Source organism: Nomascus leucogenys, chromosome 4 (assembly GCF_006542625.1).
Source record: "Nomascus leucogenys isolate Asia chromosome 4, Asia_NLE_v1, whole genome shotgun sequence".
Taxonomy (NCBI): domain Eukaryota; kingdom Metazoa; phylum Chordata; class Mammalia; order Primates; family Hylobatidae; genus Nomascus; species Nomascus leucogenys.
Window position 1 is genome coordinate 95,035,901 of NC_044384.1, and position 24,456 is coordinate 95,060,356.

General features: G+C 39.4%; 1 protein-coding gene across 8 annotated transcripts in view; it reads left to right on the plus strand.

The window, feature by feature from the left end:
- Nucleotides 1-24,456, plus strand: part of TASOR (transcription activation suppressor) — a 65,899-nt gene that overhangs the window by 22,132 nt on the left and 19,311 nt on the right. For all 8 annotated transcript variants that reach the window (XM_012499161.2, XM_003257209.4, XM_030811572.1 and 5 more), the window contains 8 exons: nucleotides 403-508; nucleotides 1,879-1,982; nucleotides 2,062-2,165; nucleotides 14,421-14,493; nucleotides 14,581-14,652; nucleotides 16,229-16,930; nucleotides 21,651-22,054; nucleotides 23,583-23,727. In XM_012499161.2, the coding sequence (XP_012354615.1) occupies nucleotides 403-508; nucleotides 1,879-1,982; nucleotides 2,062-2,165; nucleotides 14,421-14,493; nucleotides 14,581-14,652; nucleotides 16,229-16,930; nucleotides 21,651-22,054; nucleotides 23,583-23,727 (1,710 nt within the window). The remainder of the gene's footprint in view (nucleotides 1-402; nucleotides 509-1,878; nucleotides 1,983-2,061; nucleotides 2,166-14,420; nucleotides 14,494-14,580; nucleotides 14,653-16,228; nucleotides 16,931-21,650; nucleotides 22,055-23,582; nucleotides 23,728-24,456) is intronic.

Consider the following 24,456-nt stretch of genomic DNA (forward strand, 5'->3'; position numbering starts at 1 on the left):
TTTAAAGTTTCTTTATAATGAAAACACAATGAATAGAAGATACAGGACACTGTAGGCATTCATATAATCAACCAGATCTCATACAGTGTCCCTTTGGAGGAAATAAGAGATGAATAATTATCTTGTCTTTGCTCCCCAACTTTTCTGATAATGACATTTAGACAGATATATTTGTTACTCTTTGCAACTGGAATGATTTTGTAGGGGATAAATACCTGAAGCAAAAATCCTAATATTTGAACTCTTAGTAAATAGAAGTGTAGAAGAGTCACTGTTTTTTTTTTTCCCCCTCCTACTTAAACCTTGTTTCTAGATATTTTCCCTCTCATTTCTAATAAATGTGCACTCACTTCTCTGGGCTGCCAAGTGACTAAGCTGTGTCATTATATTCTTTTTATTTAGATAAATATAACTATACCTTGTGGAAAGGACAGCTTTTAAATAAAGGAAAACTTTTGTGTTATATTTCTCTGAGGTCAGCTACTCGTGCTTTTTTGCCTATCAAACTGTAAGTATAAGTAAAGAGCAGTTCGTGGTTGCTAATTTTATCACTTTCTTGAGCCATTTTCCTTAATTTCTTTTTCGTATTTAAATTTTATTTTGCTTCATAAGAACTTCAGTATAAATGTTGGTTTGTTTTTTAAAAGGTTGATTTGAAATTAGGTAATTTGGCAGTATGAGTCCTCTACCTCTCTGTCTTGATTTGAGGATAGGCTAGTCAGTACATTTACAGTATAAAACTTTATCTTTTTTTTTTTTTTGAGACGGAGTTTCCCTCTTGTCACTCAGTCTAGAGTGCAGTGGTGCAATCTCGGCTCACTGCAACCTTCGCCTCCCGGGTTCAAGCGATTCTCTCATCTCAGCCTCCTGAGTAGCTGGGATTATAGGCTCCCGCCACCATACCCAGCTAATTTTTTTTTTTTTTTGTATTTTTAGTAGAGACGGGGCTTTGCCATGTCAATCAGGCTGGTCTCGAACTCCTGACCTCATATGATCCTCCCACCTTGGCCTCAAAGCGTTGGGATTACAGGTGTGAGCCACCGCGCCGGGCCTAAAACTTTTTCTTAGTGATTTAAGTCTGAAATACAATTTTTTAGTTTTATCCTAAGTAGATACATATTTTTTATTTAGCATTTTGAATATAGTAGACTTAAAAGTTACCAGTTCTTTGTTGGGAAGAACTTTGATTTGGTGAGTTAAAATATACAGGCTGTTTTCAGTCCTATGCAGCATATGTTGGTATAGAAAGGTCTAAAATCTCTTGCTTCCATCATTGTGGGCCTTCATAAATGTATGAAGATTAACAGTTTATACTTCAGTTGTCCTTAATAAAGTGACAGCCTTTTAGTTTCTGGCTTAAGGATGGAAGGTTGGAAATATTGCCTGGCTAGCTATCTGCCTATGTATATATCTGGACTTCCAGTATCAAATCCCCTTTACTGTTGGGCATAGTGGCTCACTCCTGTAATCCCAACACTTTGGGAGGCTGAGGTGGGAGGATCACTTGAGACCGGGAATTTGAGACCAGCCTGAGCAACGTAAGGAGACCTTGTCTCTACAAAAAGACCCAAAAAAACCAAAATTACCCCAGCGTGGTGGCACATGCCTGTAGTCCGAGCTGCCCTGTAGGTTGAGGTGGGAGAATCACTTGATCCTAGGAGGTTGAAGCTGCAGTGACCTGTGATCACACCACTGCACTCTAGCCTAGGTGACAGAGTGAGACTGTCACAAACAAAACAAAAGATGTTTAGAATAAGGTGAGATATTAGTAGATATGCTCTTCTATTTTACATCAAGTAAACTTTTATGTGTATATGTTAAGATTGCTAGAGTTGAAAATACAGATAAGGCAAACATGTTTTTTAAATTTTCTTTCAGACCTGAGAAGTTAGATGTTGAAACAGTTATGAGTATTGATCATCTGAAACAGAAAATCCCTCCAGCACTGTTTTATAAGGAAACATACTTAGGTCCAAATGAAGGTAAGGTAATTTAATTTTATTGAAATGCATTGGAAGCAGACTTGGTTTGGATATTTACTATGTATTTTTCTTATGTCAGTTTTGAAGAATGGAATGTATTGCAGCCTTTATGAAGTTGTAGAAAAGACAAGAATTGGAAGTAACATGGAGAGTTTACTGCAAAAACTAGACAGAGAAAAACTTGTGAGTGAAAGGTTTTTTAATGTTTCTCATTCTTTCTTACAAATATGCGTATTCATGTGTGATCATATTAGTGTTTCAGTTTATTTTTGCCTCTGAAAGTACCATGAGGTGTCTGTCTGTTGCTGCTGTTTAGTTAACAGTGTTTTACTGTGGTTCTGGTATTCTTGTATTTGGGCCATGGTATTGGAGCTTGTGCAAACCAGTCTTTCCCATGAATATCTTTTTTTTTTTTTTTTTTTGAGACAGAGTCTTGCTGTCTCACCAGGCTGGAGTACAGTGGCGTGATCTCGGCTCACTGTAATCTCCGCCTTTCTGGGTTCAAGCAATTCTCCTGCCTCAGCCTTCCGAGTAGCTGGGATTACATGTGCACACCACCACACCCAGCTAATTTTTGTATTTTTAGTAGAGACGGGGTTTCACCGTGTTGTCCAGGGTGGTCTCAATCTCCTGACCTCGTGATCTGCCCGCCTCAGCCTCCCAAAATGCTGGAATTAGAGGCGTGAGCCACCGTGCCCAGCCCCCATGAAATACCTTTATTACACTTTGTGATTAAGAATTTGATTGTCAGGCTGGGCGAAGTGGCTCATGCCTATAATCCCAGCACTTTGGGAGGCCGAGGCGGGCAGATCATGAGATCAGGAGATCGAGACCATCTTGACCAACATGGAGAAACTGTGTCTCTACTAAAAATACAAAATTAGCTTGGTGTGGTGTAATCTCAGCTACTCGGGAGGCTGAGGCAGGAGAATCGCTTGAACCCGGGAGGCAGAGGTTGTGGTGAACCAAGATCGTGCCATTGCGCTGCAGCCTGGGCGACAAAAGCGAGACTCCATCTCAAAAAACAAGAAAAAAGAAAATCCAGGAACAATAAACTCGGTGAGGTTGAGGAGATAAAGGAACACTAGAGTAGTTGGGGGAAAGTAGTAGGGACCTGTGTCATATAGCGTCATTCAGGCAATGTTCAAGTGTTTGGAAATTTAGATTTGATCCTAAGAGCAGCAGATTTTGAAGGGTTTTCAAGGGTGTGCATTGAAACTTTGAAAGTGTATGCAACATAGATCTGTGTTTTGAATAATTATGTTACTCTGTAGAGAATAAATTGAAGAGGGGAGATGAGGTAGAAACTATTACATTACAGGGTGGTGGTGGCTGGGATGAGAAAGATAATGATATAAGAAGAGATGATTTATGGGATATTTTTGAGGTAAGGTCCAATTTAATACTGAAGTGTATCTAGTTTGGGTAGAGGGATTGGGTCAAACTTCAGATTGTGATGGGTTGAGAAGTGAATGGAAAATGAATGTGATGCCAATATATGTGGTTTAGCTGAAGGTGAGGAGGTGGTTGTAGAGAAGGGAAGTGGCTGTTCCAAGGTTTCTTTTTGTCTTGCTAAATGGTGGTGGGAAGTTCCAAGAAAGAGGGATACAACTTTTTTGCATAGGTGTGCCATTTAATACAAGTTTTACAACAGTTGACTTTTTACTTCTCTCTTTGTTGAGCCTCAGTTTCCAGGTAGTCGAATGGCAGTCAAATATCTTTGAGTTTCAGAATGTGCAACTTCATGTTTAATGGCTACATAGAATTTAATTATTTTCATATGTATATGCTTAATCAGTCTCTTGTTTATAGATGGGATGGTCAGATTGACATAAAACTTATAGGCAGAGTTATAAAACCCTTGCGACTCTTTGACTTACAGGCTAGAAACCTTTCAATTAAATGTCCTAGAATTAAAACACACACACACACACACACACACACACACACACACACACACACACTTTCTCTGTCTCTCTCCTTTTTTTTTTTTTTTTTTTTTTTTTTTTTGAGACAGACTCTGTCTCGCCCAGGCTGGAGTGCAGTGGCACAGTCTCAGCTCACTGCAACCTCCGGGTTCAACCTTCCAGATTCAAGCGATTCTTCTGCCTCAGCTTCTCGAGTAGCTGGGATTAGAGGCATGTGCCACGACACCCAGCTAATTTTTGTATTTTTAGTAGAGACGGGGTTTTATCATGTTGCCCAGGCTGATCTCAAACTCCTGACCTCAAGTGATCCACCCGCCTCGGCCTCCCAAAGTGTTGGGTGAGCCATCGCGCCCGGCCCTTCCTTCTTACTTTCTCACTGCATATGAACATAATTTTATGTTTATATTACATTGCTTGTTTTCCTCTGAAAGCCTGACTACGATGAAAGCATTCCTTATCAAAATTTATTCAGTTCCCGAGTTCAGAAAGTGAAAGTTGAGATAGTAGGTTTGGATATGGAGAGATACTGAGTCACTCAAATCTATTTGGTTTTTGTGTTTCAGACAGTGAGTATTGAGAATTTGGACAATGAGGGGTTTATCAGAAAATTACAATATCTTTTCAGTTACTGATAGTGAGGATCAGGATAGGAAAGATGGCATTTTGTTTCTCACCTGACCAAGTATTACATTATGTTCATGGAAGACTGGGTCTTTTCCAGAATCAAGAAGTAAAGTAAAATCCTAGATCTTAAAGGTTGCTAGCATTCCACAAGGATACACTCCTAGAATCTAATGTACCTAGGAATTGTGTGGCTGTCCGTTTTCCAGCAGGCCTCACTGGGATTATTCCATCTATAGCTACTTTATTCATAGTTCTCTTGATAATGAGCAGTGCATTGAGGAATACTGATTTTTAAATTTTGTCTAAGATACGCACACAAGGTTTTCTGAATCAGAGACAGATTTTGTGAATACCCCACAGTAAGTAAAAATGTATTGGCCCTCCTTTGCCCTAGTCCTTAACTCCCTAGGGCATGCAGACCTAAGCCACTTATCCTGAGTAGCTGCATACTACATAGGTAAGCGATGGGGACAAATATTTCTCTTTGCTTATAAAAGGGAAGAGGCAGCTATTCCCTCCTATCCTGAATGTGTCTCTTTGAAATGTTATGAATATTAACTCCAACTCTTTGGTATATAAATAATATCTCTTCAGGAGCCATTTATTTAGCCCTCTTGGACCAAGAGACATTTCCAAATTCCTGGGAACTCATTCCATATTGAAATGTAAATACCTAGGGAGATCTCCATAGTCTTCTTGGCACCTCTGGACTTAACCTAGGAACATCTCTTTGCTGTAATCTCTTAATCTACCCCACTTGATGCCCTCAGGGAGATGAAATAAGTTTTATTATTGTGGAGCAGAGCAATTAACTAGATAAATGGCTACAGATCTAAATCTTAAGGTATGTGAAGAGTAAAATATTTGTGGGGGATATGAAAGCGAACATTCCCTTATCTTTATATCATATACATTTTTGTATATTAGAAGGCTAGGACTTTTTGCAATAGTACTTAGAAATCCAGGGAAGTTTTCTTTTCACCCAGGGAGATGATAAACGAAATAAGATTATATTGACTTTTTTTTTTCTTTTTGAGACGGAGTCTCGCTCTGTTGCTGGGCTGGAGTGCAGTGGCGTGATCTCGGCTCACTGCAATCTCTGCCTCCTGAGTTCAAGTGATTCCCTTGCCTCAGTCTCTGGAGTAGCTGGGATTACAGGCGCCCGCCACCATGCTCAGCTAATTTTTGTATTCTTAGTAGAGATGGGGTTTTACCATGTAGGCCAGGCTAGTCTCGAACTCTTGACCTCATGATCTGCCCGCCTTGGCCTCCGAAAGTGCTGGGATTACAGGCGTGAGCCACCGTGCCTGGCCATCTCGCCCTTTCTTTAGTGTATTCTTTTTTTTTTTTTGACGGAGTTTCGCTCTTGTTGCCCAGGTTGGAGTGCAATGGTGCGATCTCGGCTCACCGCAACCTCCTCCTCCTGGGTTCAAGCAGTTCTCCTGCCTCAGCCTCCAGAGTAGCTGGGATTACAGGCATGCTCCACCACGCCTGGTTAATTGTGTATTTTTAGTAGAGACGGGACTTCCTCCATGTTGGTCAGGCTGGTCTCGAACTCCTGACCTCATCAGCTGCCCACCTCAGCCTCCTAAAGTGCTGGGATCACAGGTGTGAGCCACTGCGCCCAGCCTAGTGTATTCTTTTAATAGAGTTTTGGAATTTTCTGGATACAAGTCTTGCTCATTTTTTGTTAGATTTATCCCCAGCTGTCTTACATTTTTTGATGCTTTTGTAAATAGTATTTTCTTTCTTTTTTTTGCGGGGGGAGGGGGACAGATTCTCGCTCTCTCACCTAGGCTGGAATGCAGTGGTGTGATCTCAGCTCACTGCATCCTCCGCCTCCCAGGTTCAAGGAATTCTCCTGCCTCAGCCTCCCGGGTAGCTGGGACTACAGGCATGCACCACCATACCTGGCTAATTTTTTTTGTATTTTTTGTAGAGATGGGGTTTTGCCATGTTGGCCAGGCTGGTCTTGAACTCTTGACCTCAAGTGATTTGCCTGCCTCAACCTCCTAAAGTGCTGGGATTACAGGTGTGAGCTGCCACTCCTGGCCCGTGAATAGTATTTTCCATGTTAGTACATTTTCTGTTTCTTGTATATATAGAAATGTAATCGATATTTACATATTGATTTAATGCAGATCAATGTGAAATTTGAATGAAGTGTTTATTTTTGTACATTTTTGGGGGTTTCTATATAGAATTCATTATCTGGAAGGTTTTATTTTTTTCCCCTCATCTTTATAGCAGTCCCCTATTATCCTTGGTTTTGCTTTCTGTAGTTTCAGTTACCTGTGGTCAGCTGTTGTCTGAAAATACTAAATGGAAAGTTCCAGAAATAATTAATAAGTTCTAAATTAGTTTTCAGTAGTAGCCTAATGCTGCATCACAATGTCTATGTCATCAGCCTCACTTCCATCTCATCACATAGGCATTTCATCATCTCACGTCATCATAAGAAGGGTGAGTACAATACAATAAGATTTTGAGAGAGAGAGAGAGACCACATTATGTAACCCTTATTATTATAAGTTGCTACAGTTACTCTATTTTTTTGGTGGGGGGACAGGATCTCATTCTGTTGCCCAGGCTGGAGTACAGTGGTGTGATATGATCATAGCTACTGCAGCCTTGAACTCCTAGTCTTAAGTGATTCTCCCACCTCAGCCTCCTGGGTAGCTCGGCTGCAGGTGTATACCACCATGCACAGCTAGTTTTTAAAATTTATCTTTTTTTTTTTTTTTTTTTTTTTTGAGACGGAGTCTTGCTGTGTCACCCAGGCTGGAGTGCAGTGGCGCAATCTCGGCTCACTGCAAGCTCCGCCTCCCGGGTTCACGCCATTCTCCTGCCTCAGCCTCTCCGAGTAGCTGGGACTATAGGCGCCCGCCACCACGCCCGGCTAAGTTTTTGTATTTTTAGTAGAGACGGGGTTTCACCGCGGTCTCGATCTCCTGACCTCGTGATCCGCCCGCCTCAGCCTCCCAAAATGCTGGGATTACAAGCGTGAGCCACCGTGCCCGGCCAAAATTTATCTATTTTTTAAAAAAATTTTAATAGAGAACGGGGTCTTACTGTGTTTCCCAGGCTTGTCTCAAACTCCTGGCCTTAAGCAACCCTCATGCCTCGACCTCCCAAAGTGCTGGTATTATAGGCATGAGCCACCATGCCCAGCATGTTCTGTTTTATTATTAATTATTGTCATTAGTCTCTTAGTATGCCTAATTTAAAAGTTAAACTTTATTATATAGGTATGTATACATAGGAAAAAACATAGGGTTTGTTACTATCTGTGGTTTCAGACATTCACTGGGGGTCTTGTAATATATCCTCTACAGATAAGAGGGAACTACTATATACTATTTCTTTTTCCATGTTAATGTGCAGTCTAGGATCTGTACTAAGAAGTTGAATAAAAATGGTGATTTTGGGCATTCTTGCCTTCTTGATTTAAAGGAAAAAAAGCCTTATAACATTTTACCATTAAGTAGGAAGTCCACAGTAATTTTTTATGTTTTAAACTTTGCTTCTTTATTTTTTTAACCATAAATGGATTTTGAATTTTAGCAAATGGTTTTTGTTTTGGGGCGGGGGTTGCATTTATCAATCTGGTCACACAGTATTTTAGGGTTCTGCAGAGAAACAGAACCAATAGTGTATGGTGGGGGTGGTATGTAAAAAGAGATTTATTGTAAAGAATTGGCTCACACATTTATGGAGGCTGACATATCCCAAGATCATATCTGCAGTTAACAAGCTGGAGACCCAGGAGAGCCAGTGGTATAGTTTCAGTCTGAGTATGCAGGTGCAAGAACCAGGACTGCCAATGGTATAGTTCTAAGGCTGGCAGGCTCAAGACTCAGGAAGAGCCAGTGTTTCAATTCAAGTCTGAAGGCAGGGAACAGTTGACATCCCAACTTGGAAGACAGGAGGAATTCTCTTTTTGTGGGGGTTAGGGTTTGCCTTTTGTTCTATTTAGGCCTTCAGCTGATTGGATATGGCCAACCTACATTAGGGATTGGCCTGTTTTACTCAGTCTATTGGTTGTAAACTCATCCGAAAATAACTTGACAGGAACACCCAGAAAAATACTTGATTAAATACCTGGGCACTCCCTGGCCAAATCAAGTTGACATAAAAAATTAACCATCACACATGGTATTTATTCTGTAGACCTACTAAGGTGAGTTATATTTACAGTTTTCCAATATTAAACTACCCCGGCATTGCTTGTATAGAAACAACCCCCTGAGCCCTGCCCACCCCTGCCACAGCTTTTGAAGTAAATTGTGGGGTTTGGCTTTTGTTTAGGAATTTTGTATCTGTGATGATGAATGAGATTGACCTGCAATTTTCCTTTCTTATACCATCTCTGTCTTTTTTTTTTTTGAGACAGAGTTTCGCTCTTGTCCCCCAGGCCGGAGTGCAATGGCACAATCTCAGCTCACTGCAACCTCTGCCTCCCGGGTTCAAGAGATTGTCCTGCCTCAGCCTCCCAAGTAGCTGGGATTACAGGCATGCTCCATGACACCTGGCTAATTTTTGTATTTTTGGTAGAGACAGGGTTTCATCATGTTGCCCAGATTGGTCTCAAACTCCTGGGGCTCAAGTTATCTGCCTGCCTCGGCCTCCCACAGAGCTGGGATTACCAGGGTGAGTCACCAACCCTGGCCAACTTTTACTTTTTTGAGACTTGTTTTGCTATTTCTGTCTTTAAGTCAGAAAAATAGTCAATAAATACTCAGTTGTAAGTACTGCTTTAGTTGCATTTCACGTTTTAATGTGCAGTATTTTCATTATTCATTTCTAAGAAATTTTTATTTTTTAGTTTCCAATTTTTTTTAAACTTTGATATATGATGTAGAGGTATGTGTATAGGGAAACAGGGATACTTTTGTCTTTATTTCTAATTTAATGGCATTATAATCAACAATGGTGATTATTTGAAATTTGTTGAGACTTTAAGATCTACTATGTGGTCAATTTTTGTACATGCTCCTTCTGTGTTTGAGTTCTGTGTTTGAGAAAAATGTATAATCTATAATTGTTGGGTGCTGGGTACACAATTCTGGGTTGACTGCTATTTTCTTGCACTTCGACTATGCTGCAGTGTCTTCTGGCTTCTGTTTTTGTTTAGGGGTTAGCTCTCAGTCTAATTGTTCATTTGTAGGTCCCCTGCTGCCCCCTGGCTACTTTTTAAATCTTTTTTTTTTTTGGTCTTTGATGTTTAGCAGTTACAGTATCTAGGTGTAGATTTCTATTTATCCAGCTTGGTATATATTTTCCTTTCATATCTGTGGATTTATGTCTTTTTTTCTGGAAAATTAGTTATCTCTTTTATTGTACTTCTTCCTCATTTTCTTTAGCCTGTCTTTTTTTTTTTTAATTTTTGAGACGGAGTCTCACTCTGTCAACCAGGCTGGTGTGCAGTGGCATGGTCTTGGCTGACTGCAACCTCCACCTCCTGGGTTCAAGCAATTCTCCTGTTTCAGCCTCCCGAGTAGCTGGGATTGTAGGTGTGTGCCACCACGCCTGGCTAATTTCGTGTATTTAGTAGAGACAGGGTTTTGCCATGTTGGCCAGTGGTCGTGAACTCCTGACCTCAGGTGATCCACTGGCCTTGGCCTCCCAAAGTGCTGGGATTACAGGCGTGAGCCACTGCACCCAGCCTGGCCTGTCTTTTTAGGACTCTGAAGAGGCATATTTTCCACGTCTGTTAACCTTGTCTTATGTTTTCCATCTATTTGTTTCTCTGTGCTGCATTCTAAGTAACTTCATCATAACTATCTTCTAGTTTAAAAATCCTGTATTTAGCGATGTCTCATTTGTTGCTTTATTTATTTATTGTGTTTTTAATTTCACAGGGAATGTTTTTTATTTTTAAAAGTTATATTTGAATTTTTTGGATCTGCCTGGTTATTTTATAGCAGGTTCTTGTTAATTCTTTCAGAAGTATTTAGTGAGTACCTATTATATGCCAGGCAGAGTTATAGGAGGTGCACGTTATATTCCGGTATTCTTTGCCAATATTTTTTAAGTGAAATAAAATTCACATAACATAAAATTAACCATTTTAGCCATTTTTTTTTTAATAGGCAGGGTCTTGCTTTGTCATCCAGGCTGGAGTGCAGTGGTGTGATCCTGGCTCACTGCACCCTCGACTTTCTGGGGTCCAGTGATCCTTTTACCTCATCCTCCTGGGTAGCTGGGGCTGCAGGTGCATACCACCACACCTGCCTGATTTTTGTATGTTTTGTAGAGACAGAGTTTTGCCATATTGCCTGGGCTGTTCTTGAACTTGGCCTCCTAGAGTGCTGGCATTACAGGTGTGCACCACCGTGCCCGGCCATTTTAGCCATTTTAAAGTATATAATTTCATGGTTTTTTTTTTTTTTTTAAGTAGATTCACACTGTTGTGCAACCATCAACACTATCTAATTCCCGAACATTTTCATCTTAGAATTCACTGTACATTCCCCCTTCCCAATCCCTAACAGCCATTAATCTACTTCTGTCTCTATGGATTTATCTGCTCTGAACATTTTATATAAATAGAGTCAAGCAATATGTGGCCTTCAGTGCCTGGCTTCTTTTACTAAGCGTAATTTTCAAGGCTCATTGATGTTGTAGCATATATCAGAACTTCATTCTGTTTTATGGCCCAGTATTCTTTCATTGTGTAGATAATACCACATTTTGTTTGTTCTTTTATCAATTATTTCTATTTCTTGGCTACTATGAATAATGGTGCTATGAATATTAGTGTAAACATTTTTGTGTGAAAATGTTTTTAATTCTTCCAATTATTTTATGTCTTTAAAGATTTCATTTTTGCATCTGATAATTCCAATTTTTGATGGCTTTGAGTGTTTGAATCTTTTTTTTTCTGCTGAATCTCACTTTAGTGTAGCTTATTTCCTTCTAAGCTTTTTTTTTTTTTTTTTTTTTGAGACAGGACTTACTCTGTTGCCTAGGCTGAAGTTATAAGTGCGTGGCACAATCACAGCTTCACAGCTTGAACTCTCAGGATCAGGCAATTCTCCCACCTTAGCTTTCCAAGTAGCCAGGACTATAGGCATATGATGCCACACATGGCTACTTTTTAAATTTTTTTTGTAGAGTTGGGGTCTTGCTGTGTTGCCCAGGTTGGTCTTCAACTCCTGGCTTCAAGCAGTCCTCCCACTTCAGCTTCCCAAAGTGCTGAGATTACAGGCATGAGCCACTGTGCCTGGCCATTGTACATGTATTTATACTATTTTTTTGTGGGGGTGGGGGAGTGCCATAATACCTTTAGTGTTATCTGGAAATTTAAAATAGTAGAATAATTAAAAACCCCAGAGATTGGATTAATACCTTTTTTTTTTTTTTTTTTTTTTTTAAGAATAACCAAACAGCTAAAATAGAGGCAACAGGAGCACAATTTCCAGGATTTTTCTTTTCTGCAAAGTTGAATGGATTTCATTGGGCTGAAGCCACAGATACAACCGCTGAAGCCTCTGTCAGCCTTAGTGTTGTTTCTGATTATAGATTGCCTGTACTCCATGGATTTCTGGAAACATAGGGCCCCCTTAAAGTACAGGAATCTTTAGGTTACTGGTAGTGGAATTTATAAAACCTAGTATTTGGAGTGAGTGAGAGGTTAAAGGCATCTAATTGGTTTTCGTCAGTGCGCACAAAACATGAAAATCTTACTTGTGCTTCCTAACTTTTTATTTCATCAACTAGGAGTTTGGACAAAATATTAAAAGAAGTATTATCTAAAATATTTTGGATAAAAGTATTTGAAACAAAATTTTCAGGTACATTGTCCACTTGTAGTATACTCTAAGAGACTTAGCGTGGTTATAAATGGTAGCCGTAAGACCCAGTTAAATGTCTTTTTTTTTTTTTGAGACGGAGTCTCGCTCTGTTACCCAGGCTGGAGTGCAGTGGCACAATCTTGGCTCACTGCAAGCTCCGCCTCCCGGGTTCACGCCATTCTCCTGCCTCAGCCTCTCCGAGTAGCTGGGACTACAGGTGCCCACCACCACGCCCAGCTAATTTTTTTGTATTTTTAGTAGAGACGGGGTTTCACCATGGTCTCGATCTCCTGACCTCGTGATGCGCCCGCCTCGGCCTCCCAAAGTGCTGGGATTACAAGCGTGAGCCACCGTGCCCGGCTCCGGTTAAATGTCTTACAGGGCCAATACTGTATGTCAGCAGTATGATGTAACTTGGCCTCAGGATTTTTAACCTTGGCCCTGGGATTTTTAGGAAACAAGGCCACCTCAGCACAGATGTAACTATTAGGAACCTTACAACAAAGTTCACCCTTACAAGAATATTTAAACTTCCTTTATAAAAGAAAGACCTGATAACTGACCCTCACGGAATCCAGGCAATAAAAATGGGGAAAGATTCCCCAAAGTTTAGAATGGTCTTCAGATGGAGACCTTCCTAGTCATTAGTCTTCTGACCCCCTGACTTTATCTGGCTCACGCCACCAGCCTGCTTCCACTAAAATAAACTCCTTGAGCACCAGGTATCTAAGACTCATTTTTGGCACAGATTGAACTGAAGGAGAAGTTGACCCTGGAGAAGGTGGTCAGCTACACTACCTGAAACCCCCAAACACAACACCACTTTTGAGTGTTCAAACAATGTTTTTATTAAATGTGAATTAGTAGCACAGTTACTTTTTGTCCTCTGAATTATTCGTTTTTATACAGACGTTGTTTACTGGAATTGTTTTAGTAGGAATTTAGGTAGTACGAGTTTTCTTTCAGAACTCAGGTATCCTTTTGTGTTCAGTTGCCATGCTCAGTTTCTCATTTACCCAAAACATTGTGAACTATTGCAGTAGCCCCTGAAATAAATTATTTGCATTAGATTGTTTTTCTGCCTCCTGCACAGTGCTGTCAAGTCTTTCTTACTGTTGTTTTAAGGAAACACTAGTTCAAAGGGGTATGCTCTCAAGGACATTCCTGGCCAACCTGGCTTCTGGTCTTTTTACAGCTAACCCATGATCTTTCATTCCTGACTTGTCTTACATGTTTATCCTAGTCTGTCCTCACCCTGTTGCCAGTGATAAATGCTGTGATGTTTGTAAACTGTCCATTATAACTCACGTTTGCTCATGGTGTTGCCTCTACTGAAATGTCCTTCCTATAATCTCAGGCTCTTGTGAGTGTACCCATCCTTCAAAATCCACTTTTGATACACCTTCAGTAAAGCTTTCTTGACCATCTTTTACTACCGTAAACAAACTGTATTTTTCCATTTCTGTTATATTGTAAATCTCTTAGGGAACTTTTCTGTCTTATGTAATTACTGGTATTTATTGTGGTACTCTGTCTCCCTAATTATAAACTGCTTGTGATCAAGGATCTTGTGTTGCTTGTATTTGGATATCTCTGGGCAAAGTGCCTTACATGTGAAAAGTGTTCATGTAATATGTGTGCAGTTAGATTATGGCAACACATTGGGGTTGCGATTAGTCTGAACTCCTGCAACGCAGTGTTTCGAAGCATGTTTTATATCTAGCATCTAGCACATTACCCTGGCCATTAATAAACATGTCTTTTGAATTGATGAAGAAAATATTTGAAGTCTTTAGTTTCGTTCTTGTATTTTAGCTTCAGGGAAAAATTAACGTGGTTTTGCAGTTAGGGGAGTTCTTTCAGTAACATTTTCTCATTAATGTTATGAAAACCAAGGAATTTTTATGTGATTGGAATCCTGTTAATCAGCAGAGTTGGTAGAAAGAGTTAACTAATTCATTAGCAATATTTTTTCTTAAAAGATGATTAAGAACTTTTTTTCTTTACAATTAGTAGAAAATGCTGTGTGTCTGCCTTATGGTGAATAATAATAAAGCAGATACAACTTCTTCCTTCCCCTCAAAATACAGGTTCTTGTTAAACCTCTGGGAGACCGAGGATACCTTTTTCTTCTCTCCCCTTATCAGATGGTTCCTCCATATGGTAGGTGGTCTCTCCTTAATTTTTACAATTCTGTCTTAACTTTTTAGTTACAACACATTGCTAATGAGTTTGGCTTCTGTTTTTTAGAATATCAGACTGCCAAGTCTCGAGTCCTACATGCTTTGTTTCTATTTCAAGAACCTAGAAGCCTAGTTACTTGTAAGTTCTTTGAATATCTAAATCTGGTTACTTATAGATACTTAACATTTCATTGAAATTTTCCAGATAACTTACTAAACATTTTGTCTTTCTTACATCATGTTTCAGGAAATACTGGGGGTTAAGAGGTATTAGCAATATAAGACACAAATTATATGTTTTTTTTTTTTTTTTGAGACAGAGTTTTGCTCTTCTTGCCCAGGCTGGAGTGCAGTGGTACGATCTCAGTTCACTGCAACCTCCACCTCCCAGGTTCAAGTGATTCTCCTGCCTCAGCCTCTTGAGTAGCTGGAATTACAAGGCATCCACCACCATGCCCAGCTAATTTTTTTGTATTTTTAGTAGAGACGGGGTTTCACCATGTTGGCCAGGCTGGTCTCGAACTCCTGACCTCAAGTGATCCTCCTGCCTCGGTCTCCCAAAGTGCTGGGATTACAGGCGTGAGCCGCTGTGCCTGGCCAACAATTTTTTTTTAACTATGAAAAATTAATTTGTGTTTATCAGTGCTCTCATAAAGCTTGATTATAATTGTTATAGTACTGTAGCTTAGTTATGAGGGTTACTTATTTATTTATTTTAGAGATAGAGTCTCACTCTGTTGCTCAGGCAGTGGTGCGATCATGGCTCACTACATACAGCCTTGCCCTCCCTCCTAGGCTCAGGTGATTCTCCTGCCTCCGCCTCTTGAGTAGCTTGGGATTACAGGCGTGCACCAGCACACCTAGCTAAGTTTAAATTTTTTTTTTTTTCCTTTAGAAGCAGTATCTCACTATGTTGTCTAGGTTGTTCTTGAACTCCTGGCCTGAAGCAATCCAACTACTTCAGCCTCCCAAGCTGCTGGGATTACAGGCATGAGCCACTACGCCCAATCTATGAGGGTTTTGTATGATTATTTTTTAGCTTAGTTAAATTTTGCATTCAAATTTTAGTAACTCTAAAGCATCATTTGCCAGGATAAATATTAGGCCATTCAAAATTAATAAGAATTTTTGGCGCAGATATTAAGACAAGATTTGTTAACTACCTTTTCTAAGAATGAACTTTAATACTATGTGTTAAGCTAAAGTTCCCACTAATGGCTTTATTTTACTGTTGGATTAAGGATGAGTTTCTCAGTTGTGGCTACTCAGCATCTACATATCTGTTCTTGTGAAGTTAGTTACTACTTTATAAGAGGAAGGGATGACATGCAGGACTATTTTGCTTGGAGCCTCAGATCTTGTTCTGTCTCTATTTCTTCTTACATGTTGCTTGCCACTATTTGAATTTCCTGGGGGGAGTAGGAAGTGAGATCTTCAATGAGTGGGTGGTTTTTCCTTTAAAAATGCATTCTGCTTTTTCATTTGTTTTAGTTTCTTATTGGCCTGTTTTAGGATCCTGGACTTTACAAGCATGCTATTCATATATTTGCTATATTGTATATATGTACTAGGGTACATACTCGTCTGGTTCAACATTAATGTATAAATGTTTTTATACTTATTTGGCAATACTTAGATCTGTATTTGATTCGTTTCTTGATTGCTAACATGGTTTGCTTTTTTTTTTTTTTTTTTTTTTTTTTTTATATTTACAGCGCAAAAAGGTTCAACCAGTGCAGCACCACAGGAGAGGCATGAGACCATGCCAGATGTATTAAAAATAGCTCAATTTTTACAATTTTCTTTGATTCAGTGTCGAAAGGAATTCAAAAATATAAGCGCTATAAATTTTCATTCTGTTGTTGAAAAGTATGTAAGTGAATTTTTTAAGCGAGGTTTTGGTTCAGGTAAACGAGAGTTTATTATGTTTCCATATGATTCACGATTAGATGATAAAAAGTTCTTATACTCAGCTCCCAGAAATAAATCCCATATTGATACTTGTTTGCATGCCTATATTTTTCGGCCTGAAGTGTATCAGTTACCTATTTGTAAATTAAAAGAACTATTTGAAGAAAATAGAAAACTTCAACAGTTTAGTCCACTTTCAGATTATGAAGGTCAAGAAGAAGAAATGAATGGTACAAAAATGAAATTTGGAAAACGAAATAACTCAAGAGGTGAAGCCATTATATCTGGAAAGCAAAGATCATCTCATTCTTTGGATTATGATAAGGATAGAGTCAAAGAATTGATTAATTTAATTCAGTGTAGGAAAAAGAATGTGGGTGGGGACTCAGACACAGAAGATATGAGAAGCAAAACTGTCTTGAAGAGGAAGCTTGAGGATCTACCTGAAAATAGGAGAAAGCTCGCCAAAACCAGTAATTTATCTGAAAATTGCCATCCGTATGAAGGTAAAATATCAGATTGCTCTTGTAATAACAGCCAAAGATAAAGTAGTTCTGTTCTTTCCTGTAGTAGAGGGGCATATAAATTAAAGCCTGAGGGTCAAATTCAGCCTGTCCACTATTTTTGTAAAGAAAGTTGTATTTGAATACAGCCATGCCCATTTATTTATGTGTATGTAGCTGCTCTCATGCTGTAATGGCAGAGTTGGCACTGAGACGGTATGGCCCACAAAGCCTAAAATATTTGCTACGTGGCCCAGTACAGGAAATACTTTACAATTCCTGCCCTGGTACGTCAGATTTCTAAATTGTTTGGTTTAGGTTAACATGACATAATACTACTAATCAGAGCTCTTGTCCTTTTATATTCCTTTATTTTTTTTGAGACGGAGTCTCGATGTCTCGCCAAGGCTGGAGTGGAGTTGGAATGATCTTGGCTCACTGCAAGCTCCACCTCCTGGGTTCACACCATTCTCCTGCCTCAGCCTCCCGAGTAGCTGGGACTGCAGGCGCCTGCCACCACGCCCAGTTAATTTTTTGTATTTTTAGTAGAGATGGGGTTTCACGATGTGAGCCAGGATGGTCTCGATCTTCTGACCCTCGTGATCCGCCCACCTCGGCCTCCCAAAGTGCTGGAATTACAGGCATGAGCCACCACGCCCAGCCATATTCCTTTATTTTTATAGTTGAAGAAGTATAATGTCAGAATATTAGTATCTTTTAGGCTGTTGCATAATGAAAAGGAACCTTCTGAATTGGAAAATAAAATATGCATACACATATTCTTTTCTACCCCAAGAATCCAGGAATATCTTTGGGTTTTTCTTTTTTTGTTGTTCTTTTTTCCTTTGTTTTGTTTTAGTTGATAGAAAAAGATAGACATGTAAGGTGCTTGTTTTAAGTGTGTTTGTTTCAATATTGCAAGTCAGCTAAAATACTTTAATCTAGATTTTTAAGATCTTAACACTACTAGTTGATAAGCACAGAATGAGTTCTTTTGCATTCAGAGAAAGTTGACATAACAATCCACGTTTTGTGTTGCTATTGCTCCTCTGAGTGATTATGGCAGAACTCAGTATTCTTATGTTTTTTATGAAGCAACTTGTCTCTTCAAATTCAGTGTATCTTAGTCTAGGTTAGTCAGATAAGTGTCTTTTTACACTTTTGCTCTTAGCAATCTGTATTTGTATCCTCACTTTTCACTTTTCTGCTCTTTTTATTTATTTATTTACTTTTGGAGACAAAGTCTCACTCCGTCACCCAGGCTGTAGTGCAATGGCTCAGTCTTGGCTCACTGCAACCTTTGCCTACCTGGTTCAAATGATTCTCGTGCCTGAGTCTCACCCATAGCTGGAATTACAGTCATGTACTACCATGCCTGGCTAATTTTTATATCTTTAGTAGAGACAGGGTTTTGCCATGTTGGCCAGGCTGGTCTTGAACTCCTGACCTCAAGTGATCTGTCTGTCTTGGCCTCCCAAAGTGCTGGGATTACAGTCGTCAGCCACCATGCTCATTCTGCTCTCCTTTTACTTCTTTTATTGTTACGGTATTCAATATGGTAGCCACTAGCCATATGTTGTTGTTTAAGTTTGAATTAAAATACATTTCAACAACCACACCATTGTATTAGTACACAGAGAGAACATTTCATTATTGCAGAAAGTTCTATTTGACATTACTGTTCTTTGCAGTAACTGTCATGGTTTTTTCTTTAGTTAACCTGTGTGTCTCTTTCTCTTTCCAATGTTGTTACTCTTTGTCCGTGTTCTTTATCTCTTTGGTGGCCTTCCTGACTTACTACCTTCTTGCACCTGTTTCGGTATCATGTTCTTCTCAGTATTGCTTTGCTAATTTGCTACCAATCTCATCTTATATACTTGCCTTTTAAGGCTTCGTTATAGACTAGCCATGTCCAGCCATGTTTCCCACTTTTCTCTCACATGTCTTGGTTAAGGGTCATCTCTTTCTCTCTAGAGTATGTCATGGTCAGTCTTTTATTTCCCTCTTTTTTTTCCTGAAGTAGCTTCCATTTCTTTCAAGCCTTATATCTTTGCAGTTCATATTTCTCCTCAGCTTTCTGTCTATTCTCCTTAATGGTCTCCTCCTTTAGTTTATGCTGGATTTGCAATCTGTGCTGAAACTGTTAGCACTTACTGACACATACTGTCTTATCTTGTGACATGTCTTGAGAGTTTTGTTTACTGTGTGCTAGGTACTTTATGTATATGAACTCATTTATTAATAGTTCTTGAGTGGTAGGCATTATTATCCTAATTTTGCAGATGAGAAAATCATCTCAGATAAGTTAAATAACTTTACCAAAAGTTATAAAGTTAGTGGCACAATCCGAAGTCAGTTCTGACTGACTCCAAAGCATTGTTCACAACAAACTGCTGCATTTCCTGTCACTGTGCACATGATACACACTCAATAAATAAGATACTTATTTTTTGGTACTGTCTTTGTTGGTAACTAATTCTGTGTATGTGAAAAAATAGTTGTGGGTAAAAATCAGGCTTCATCAATAATTAAAATGATGAGAAAGCCATACTAATTATAATAAACGAAACGAGAAATGGGACAGAGGAAGAAGGGTAGCGTGCTTAACTAAAACTAGTGACTGTCAGACTTGGCATTTTTAGGTGTTTCTCATTTATTTCTTTTTAAGTAATTTTGCATTTCAAGTTTGTATTCTTTTTTGAGATGGAGTCTTGCTGTGTCACCCAGGCTGGAGTGCAGTGGCACAATCTCGGCTCACTGCAAGCTCCGCCTCCCGGGTTCATGCCATTCTCTTGCCTCAGCCTCCCAAGTAGCTGGGGCACCCGCCACCATGCCCGGCTACTTTTTTGTGTTTTTAGTAGAGACGGGGTTTCACCGTGTTAGCCAGGATGGTCTCGATCTCCTGACCTCGTGATCCGCCCACCTCGGCCCCCCCAAAGTGCCGGGATTACAGGCGTGAGCCACCATGCCCGGCCATATTCTAACTTTTAAAACACCCTGATCTTGATTTGGTGGTGAGCCCAGTCATTTTGTGAGGTAACCTCCTAACCCATTCCCACCACTCCTTATAACTTTTAACATAAACTGTTTTGAGGTACAATTTATATCAGTGTGCTTATTTAAGCGCACAGTTTGATGAGTTTTGACAGCTGTGTAATCACTGCTCCAATATATAGAACTTTTTTTTTTTTTTTAAGATGGAGTCTTACTCTGTCTTCCTGGCTGGAGTGCAGTGACCCGATCTTGGCTCACTGCAACCTCTGCCTCCTGGGTTAAGCGATTCTCCTATCTCAGCCTCCCGAGTAGCTGGGATTACAGGCGTGTGCCACCCATACCCAGCTAATTTTTGTATTTTTAGTAGAGACAGGGTTTCACCATGTTGGCCGAGCTAGTCTCGAACTCCTGACTTCATGTGATCCACCCTCCGTGTCCTCCCAAAGTGCTGGGATTACAGGTGTGAGCCTATAGTTTTTTTTTTTTTTTTTTTTTTTTTTTGGTGATGGAGTCTCGCTCTGTCGCCCAGGCTGGAGTGCAGTGGCACGATCTTGGCTCACTGCAACCTCTGCCTCCTGGGTTCAAGTGATTCTCCTGCCTAAGCCTCCCAAGTAGCTGGGACTACAGTGTTCATGCCACCATGCCCAGCTAATTTTTTGTATTTTTTTAGTAGAGACGGGGTTTCACCTTGTTAGCCAAGATGGTCTCGATCTCCTGACCTCGTGATCCACCCGCCTCAGCCTCCCAAAGTGCTGGGATTATAGGCGTGAGCCACTGTGCGTGGCCAGAACATTTTTATGTGTTGCTTTGTGTTCTTTGTTAGGTAGTTCACCGCATTCCACTACTGATCTGCTTTTTGTCTTTATAGATTAGTTTTGCCTGCTCTATAAAAAGTTTACATAATTAGAATCATACAGTATGCAGTCCTTTGTTTCTGACGTTTATTTTTGTGGTACGTTATACTCTTAAATTAGAAATCCTAACTCAGGCTTCACCCAATCCCTACCCTACCCCAATATTAAAGCACATGACTTTCTGAATGTTTGCTCCCTTTACAAGTTTTAAAATAATATTATTGGTTGTTACAGATTATACAGATATATAGTGCATGCGTGGAACCATGTCTTAACGTGTTTCCTCTTATAATGCTTTTTGTTCTTGATGCAAATTTTGTGGAGATTTCTTCAGGGTGATTTTATGTCTATAATATCCTATCTTCATCATGAATTTAAGTAATCTAGTCATTCAAGATAAGGTGTAGATTTTAAGTGTGTCAGCCAGTGCCTTAAGGACAAAATATAATAGGTATGGAAAAGATAGAAATCAAATTAAGTCATTTTTTTAGTAGCCTAGTGTAATATACATATAATCCTAACAATTGGCAAAATAGTAAGTACAAATGTTTCATCTCTTGTCAAGCACCTGGTTGACTTTGAGATTTTGATGGTAGTTACTAATACACATATTTAAAACCTAATGCATGAGCTTATTTTCCTGTTGATAGAATGCTTAAATTACAATGGAAATTAAACTTTAATAGCAATTTTGAACTATGTGCAAAATTTTACAGTTCTGTTTGTAAAGTGATGCGAATATTTGTAAAGTCTAAGCAAATTGGTTGAGTTCCTGACCATAAATGCTTTATGATAATTTTTTAGGTATATTTGATTTTAAAAATTTTATGCTTGCTTTTAAACTTAACTTCAACCAATGACTTCCTTTTTCTCAGAGTCTCCACAGCCTATTGGCTCACTTGGACATGATGCTGACTTGAGGCGGCAGCAGCAGGATACCTGTAACTCCGGCATTGCTGATATCCATAGGCTGTTTAATTGGTTATCAGAAACACTAGCAAATGCGCGCCATTCTGATGCATCTCTGACAGACACAGTCAACAAAGCCTTAGGATTGAGCACTGATGATGCCTATGAAGAGCTGAGGCAAAAACATGAGTATGAGTTGAACTCTACCCCAGATAAGAAAGAATTTGAGCAGCCTACTTGTGCAAAAATTGAAAATGAACAGTTTAAGGGTACTCAGAGCTTATTACTAGAAGTTGATGCAACATCTAAGTATTCTGTTGCTATTTCTACCAGCGAAGTGGGCACTGACCATAAGCTACATTTGAAAGAAGTAAGTGTATAGCTGTTGGTTACCTTTGTGTTTGTGAGTGTGTGTGTGAAAGAGGTGCTGTGAGTATGCTTCAGGGAATGATTTTTTCTTTGAAAAAGAAATAAAATGCACTTTTGAGTAAAGGTGCTTGTCTAGGATGGTACTTCCTAAGTTATTCCTTGTTACAAAGAGGTAAATGCTGAAGTAGTTTTCCTTCCTTCTTAGAAGCTTAATATATTGTCTACAGTTTACTTGTTGTGATAAAGCTAAGGTGGAACAATCTATTAATATTTGTCAGAAATGGCTTATTGGGAGTTAATTCCTTATTGTTTCATAATGAAGTTGAATTATCAAAGCATTGACTTTCTGTTGGCAGTAACAGAGAACCCAAAGGTGAGACAGATGAGGATACCAGTCTCAGTACAGCAGTGTAACAAAGTTAGGTACTTGGTATTTCTTACACAAATAGGAATGGAACATAAGCAGCCTTTAGGATTACCTGTGAAGTGACTGTCAGCCTTTGCTTATTAGAGTGTCCAGTATATTTATGATATATGTTCAGAGTGCTGGTTTATAGCTGAGAAGTAGCCTTATCTCCCTTAAGTAGTCGCTGCATCACTGGGGAATAGTTCTAGGATGGCACCATATTCCTATGGGCTTATTTCTTCATTGACTGTCTCCATTGTCTCTTCCCTGCCTTTATTTAAAGTTGTATGCATGTCCCCATTCTTTCTCGATGTCATTTTGAGATATTTATTTCAAGGGGAAGATGATGGCAGGAGGCTTATTTGTTGGGTTATGTAAGGTAGGCACTGAGGAACTAACCTGTATTAGTATTTCCTGATATCTTTTTTTTTTTTTTTTTGAGACGGAGTCTTGCTGTTGACAGCCCAGGCTGGAGTGCAGTGGCGCAATCTCGGCTCACTGCAAGCTCCGCCTCCCGGGTTCACGCCATTCTCCTGCCTCAGCCTCTCCGAGTAGCTGGGACTACAGGCACCCGCCACCACGCCCGGCTAATTTTTTTTTGTATTTTTAGTAGAGACGGGGTTTCACAGTGGTCTTGATCTCCTGACCTCGTGATCCGCCCGCCTCGGCCTCCCAAAGTGCTGGGATTACAAGCGTGAGCCACCGCGCCTGGCCTCCTGATATCTTTTGTATTTTAAATCAAGTTGATAGGGGGCGGGGATGTGGGTTGAACCTAGCACACTACCCATTTTTATAACTAAAGTTTTATTGGAGTACAGCTGTGTCCATTTGTTTAGGTATTGCCTGTGGTAGACTAGAGAGTCTGGCCTGCAGAGCCTAAAATATTTACTGTTTGGCACTTTAGCGTAAAAGTTTACCAATCCCTGTTCTAAATTAACATAAAATTACGTTTTGAGGGAAAAGTTATGTTTTAATTTTGAGACTAGAGTATAACTTTACCATGTTGATTTTACGCATTTGCAATGTTTAGATTGAAGCACGTGAATTTACAGTGAAAAAAGTTTATTCTTGACATTAAAATGAATTGAAAAGAAAGCTATTGAGTGTGTACTTTGATTTTTAGGATCCAAATTTAATTAGCGTGAATAATTTTGAAGACTGCAGTTTGTGTCCCAGTGTTCCCATTGAACATGGATTTCGTAGGCAACAGTCTAAGTCAAATAATGTTGAAGAGACTGAAATACATTGGAAACTGATTCCAATTACAGGTAAGAAAAGTATACTTGGACTTGGGTTTGCTTCATTTTACTTAGAGACCAATTTCCTGAAGGTTTCCATCTTTTGTGGATTTCACTCGTGGGTCAGTAGCTGCTTCATCTTACTTGGCGCTGACATCTTCAGTGTCTTATTTTGAGTAATACAGTGTTCATCACTGAGTGTTGCTCTTCTTGGTCAGCATCAGCAAGCACCTGCAAAATCACCTTAAAAACAGGGTTAAGACACACACTGTCTGTATGGAGTTTAGCATGCAGACTGCTGAATGAAGACTGTTGGCAGAAACTGAGTTTTTGATAAGGTGAGGTAGCTGCAGAGATAAAATGGTGCTCTTTGGACAACCAATTAAATGCTGTCTTCTCAAACTTTAAACTTCACCGTAACAAGCTGTCATCTAATAAGTGATAATGTTGAGGTTCATCTATTAGAAATTTGATTTCTTAATACTGGGTTATCTTAAATAAATTGGATTATCTTAGAGAATGGCCTGAATGATCAAATGTAAATGTTATTGAACTGTGAGGCAAAAAGTTTAGCAGATGTTGAAATACTATCTCTTTTTTGGTAGCATTCTAATTTCACTGTGCAAACACATACGTACACACACATAAATACATACTCTTAGTATTCCAAGTTCTTACTTTTCTTAGCTGAACATTTTCGGAAATATTTTCAGGGTATACGTCTTTTCCAGTACTACATCTTTAACCTTTTAAAAAAAA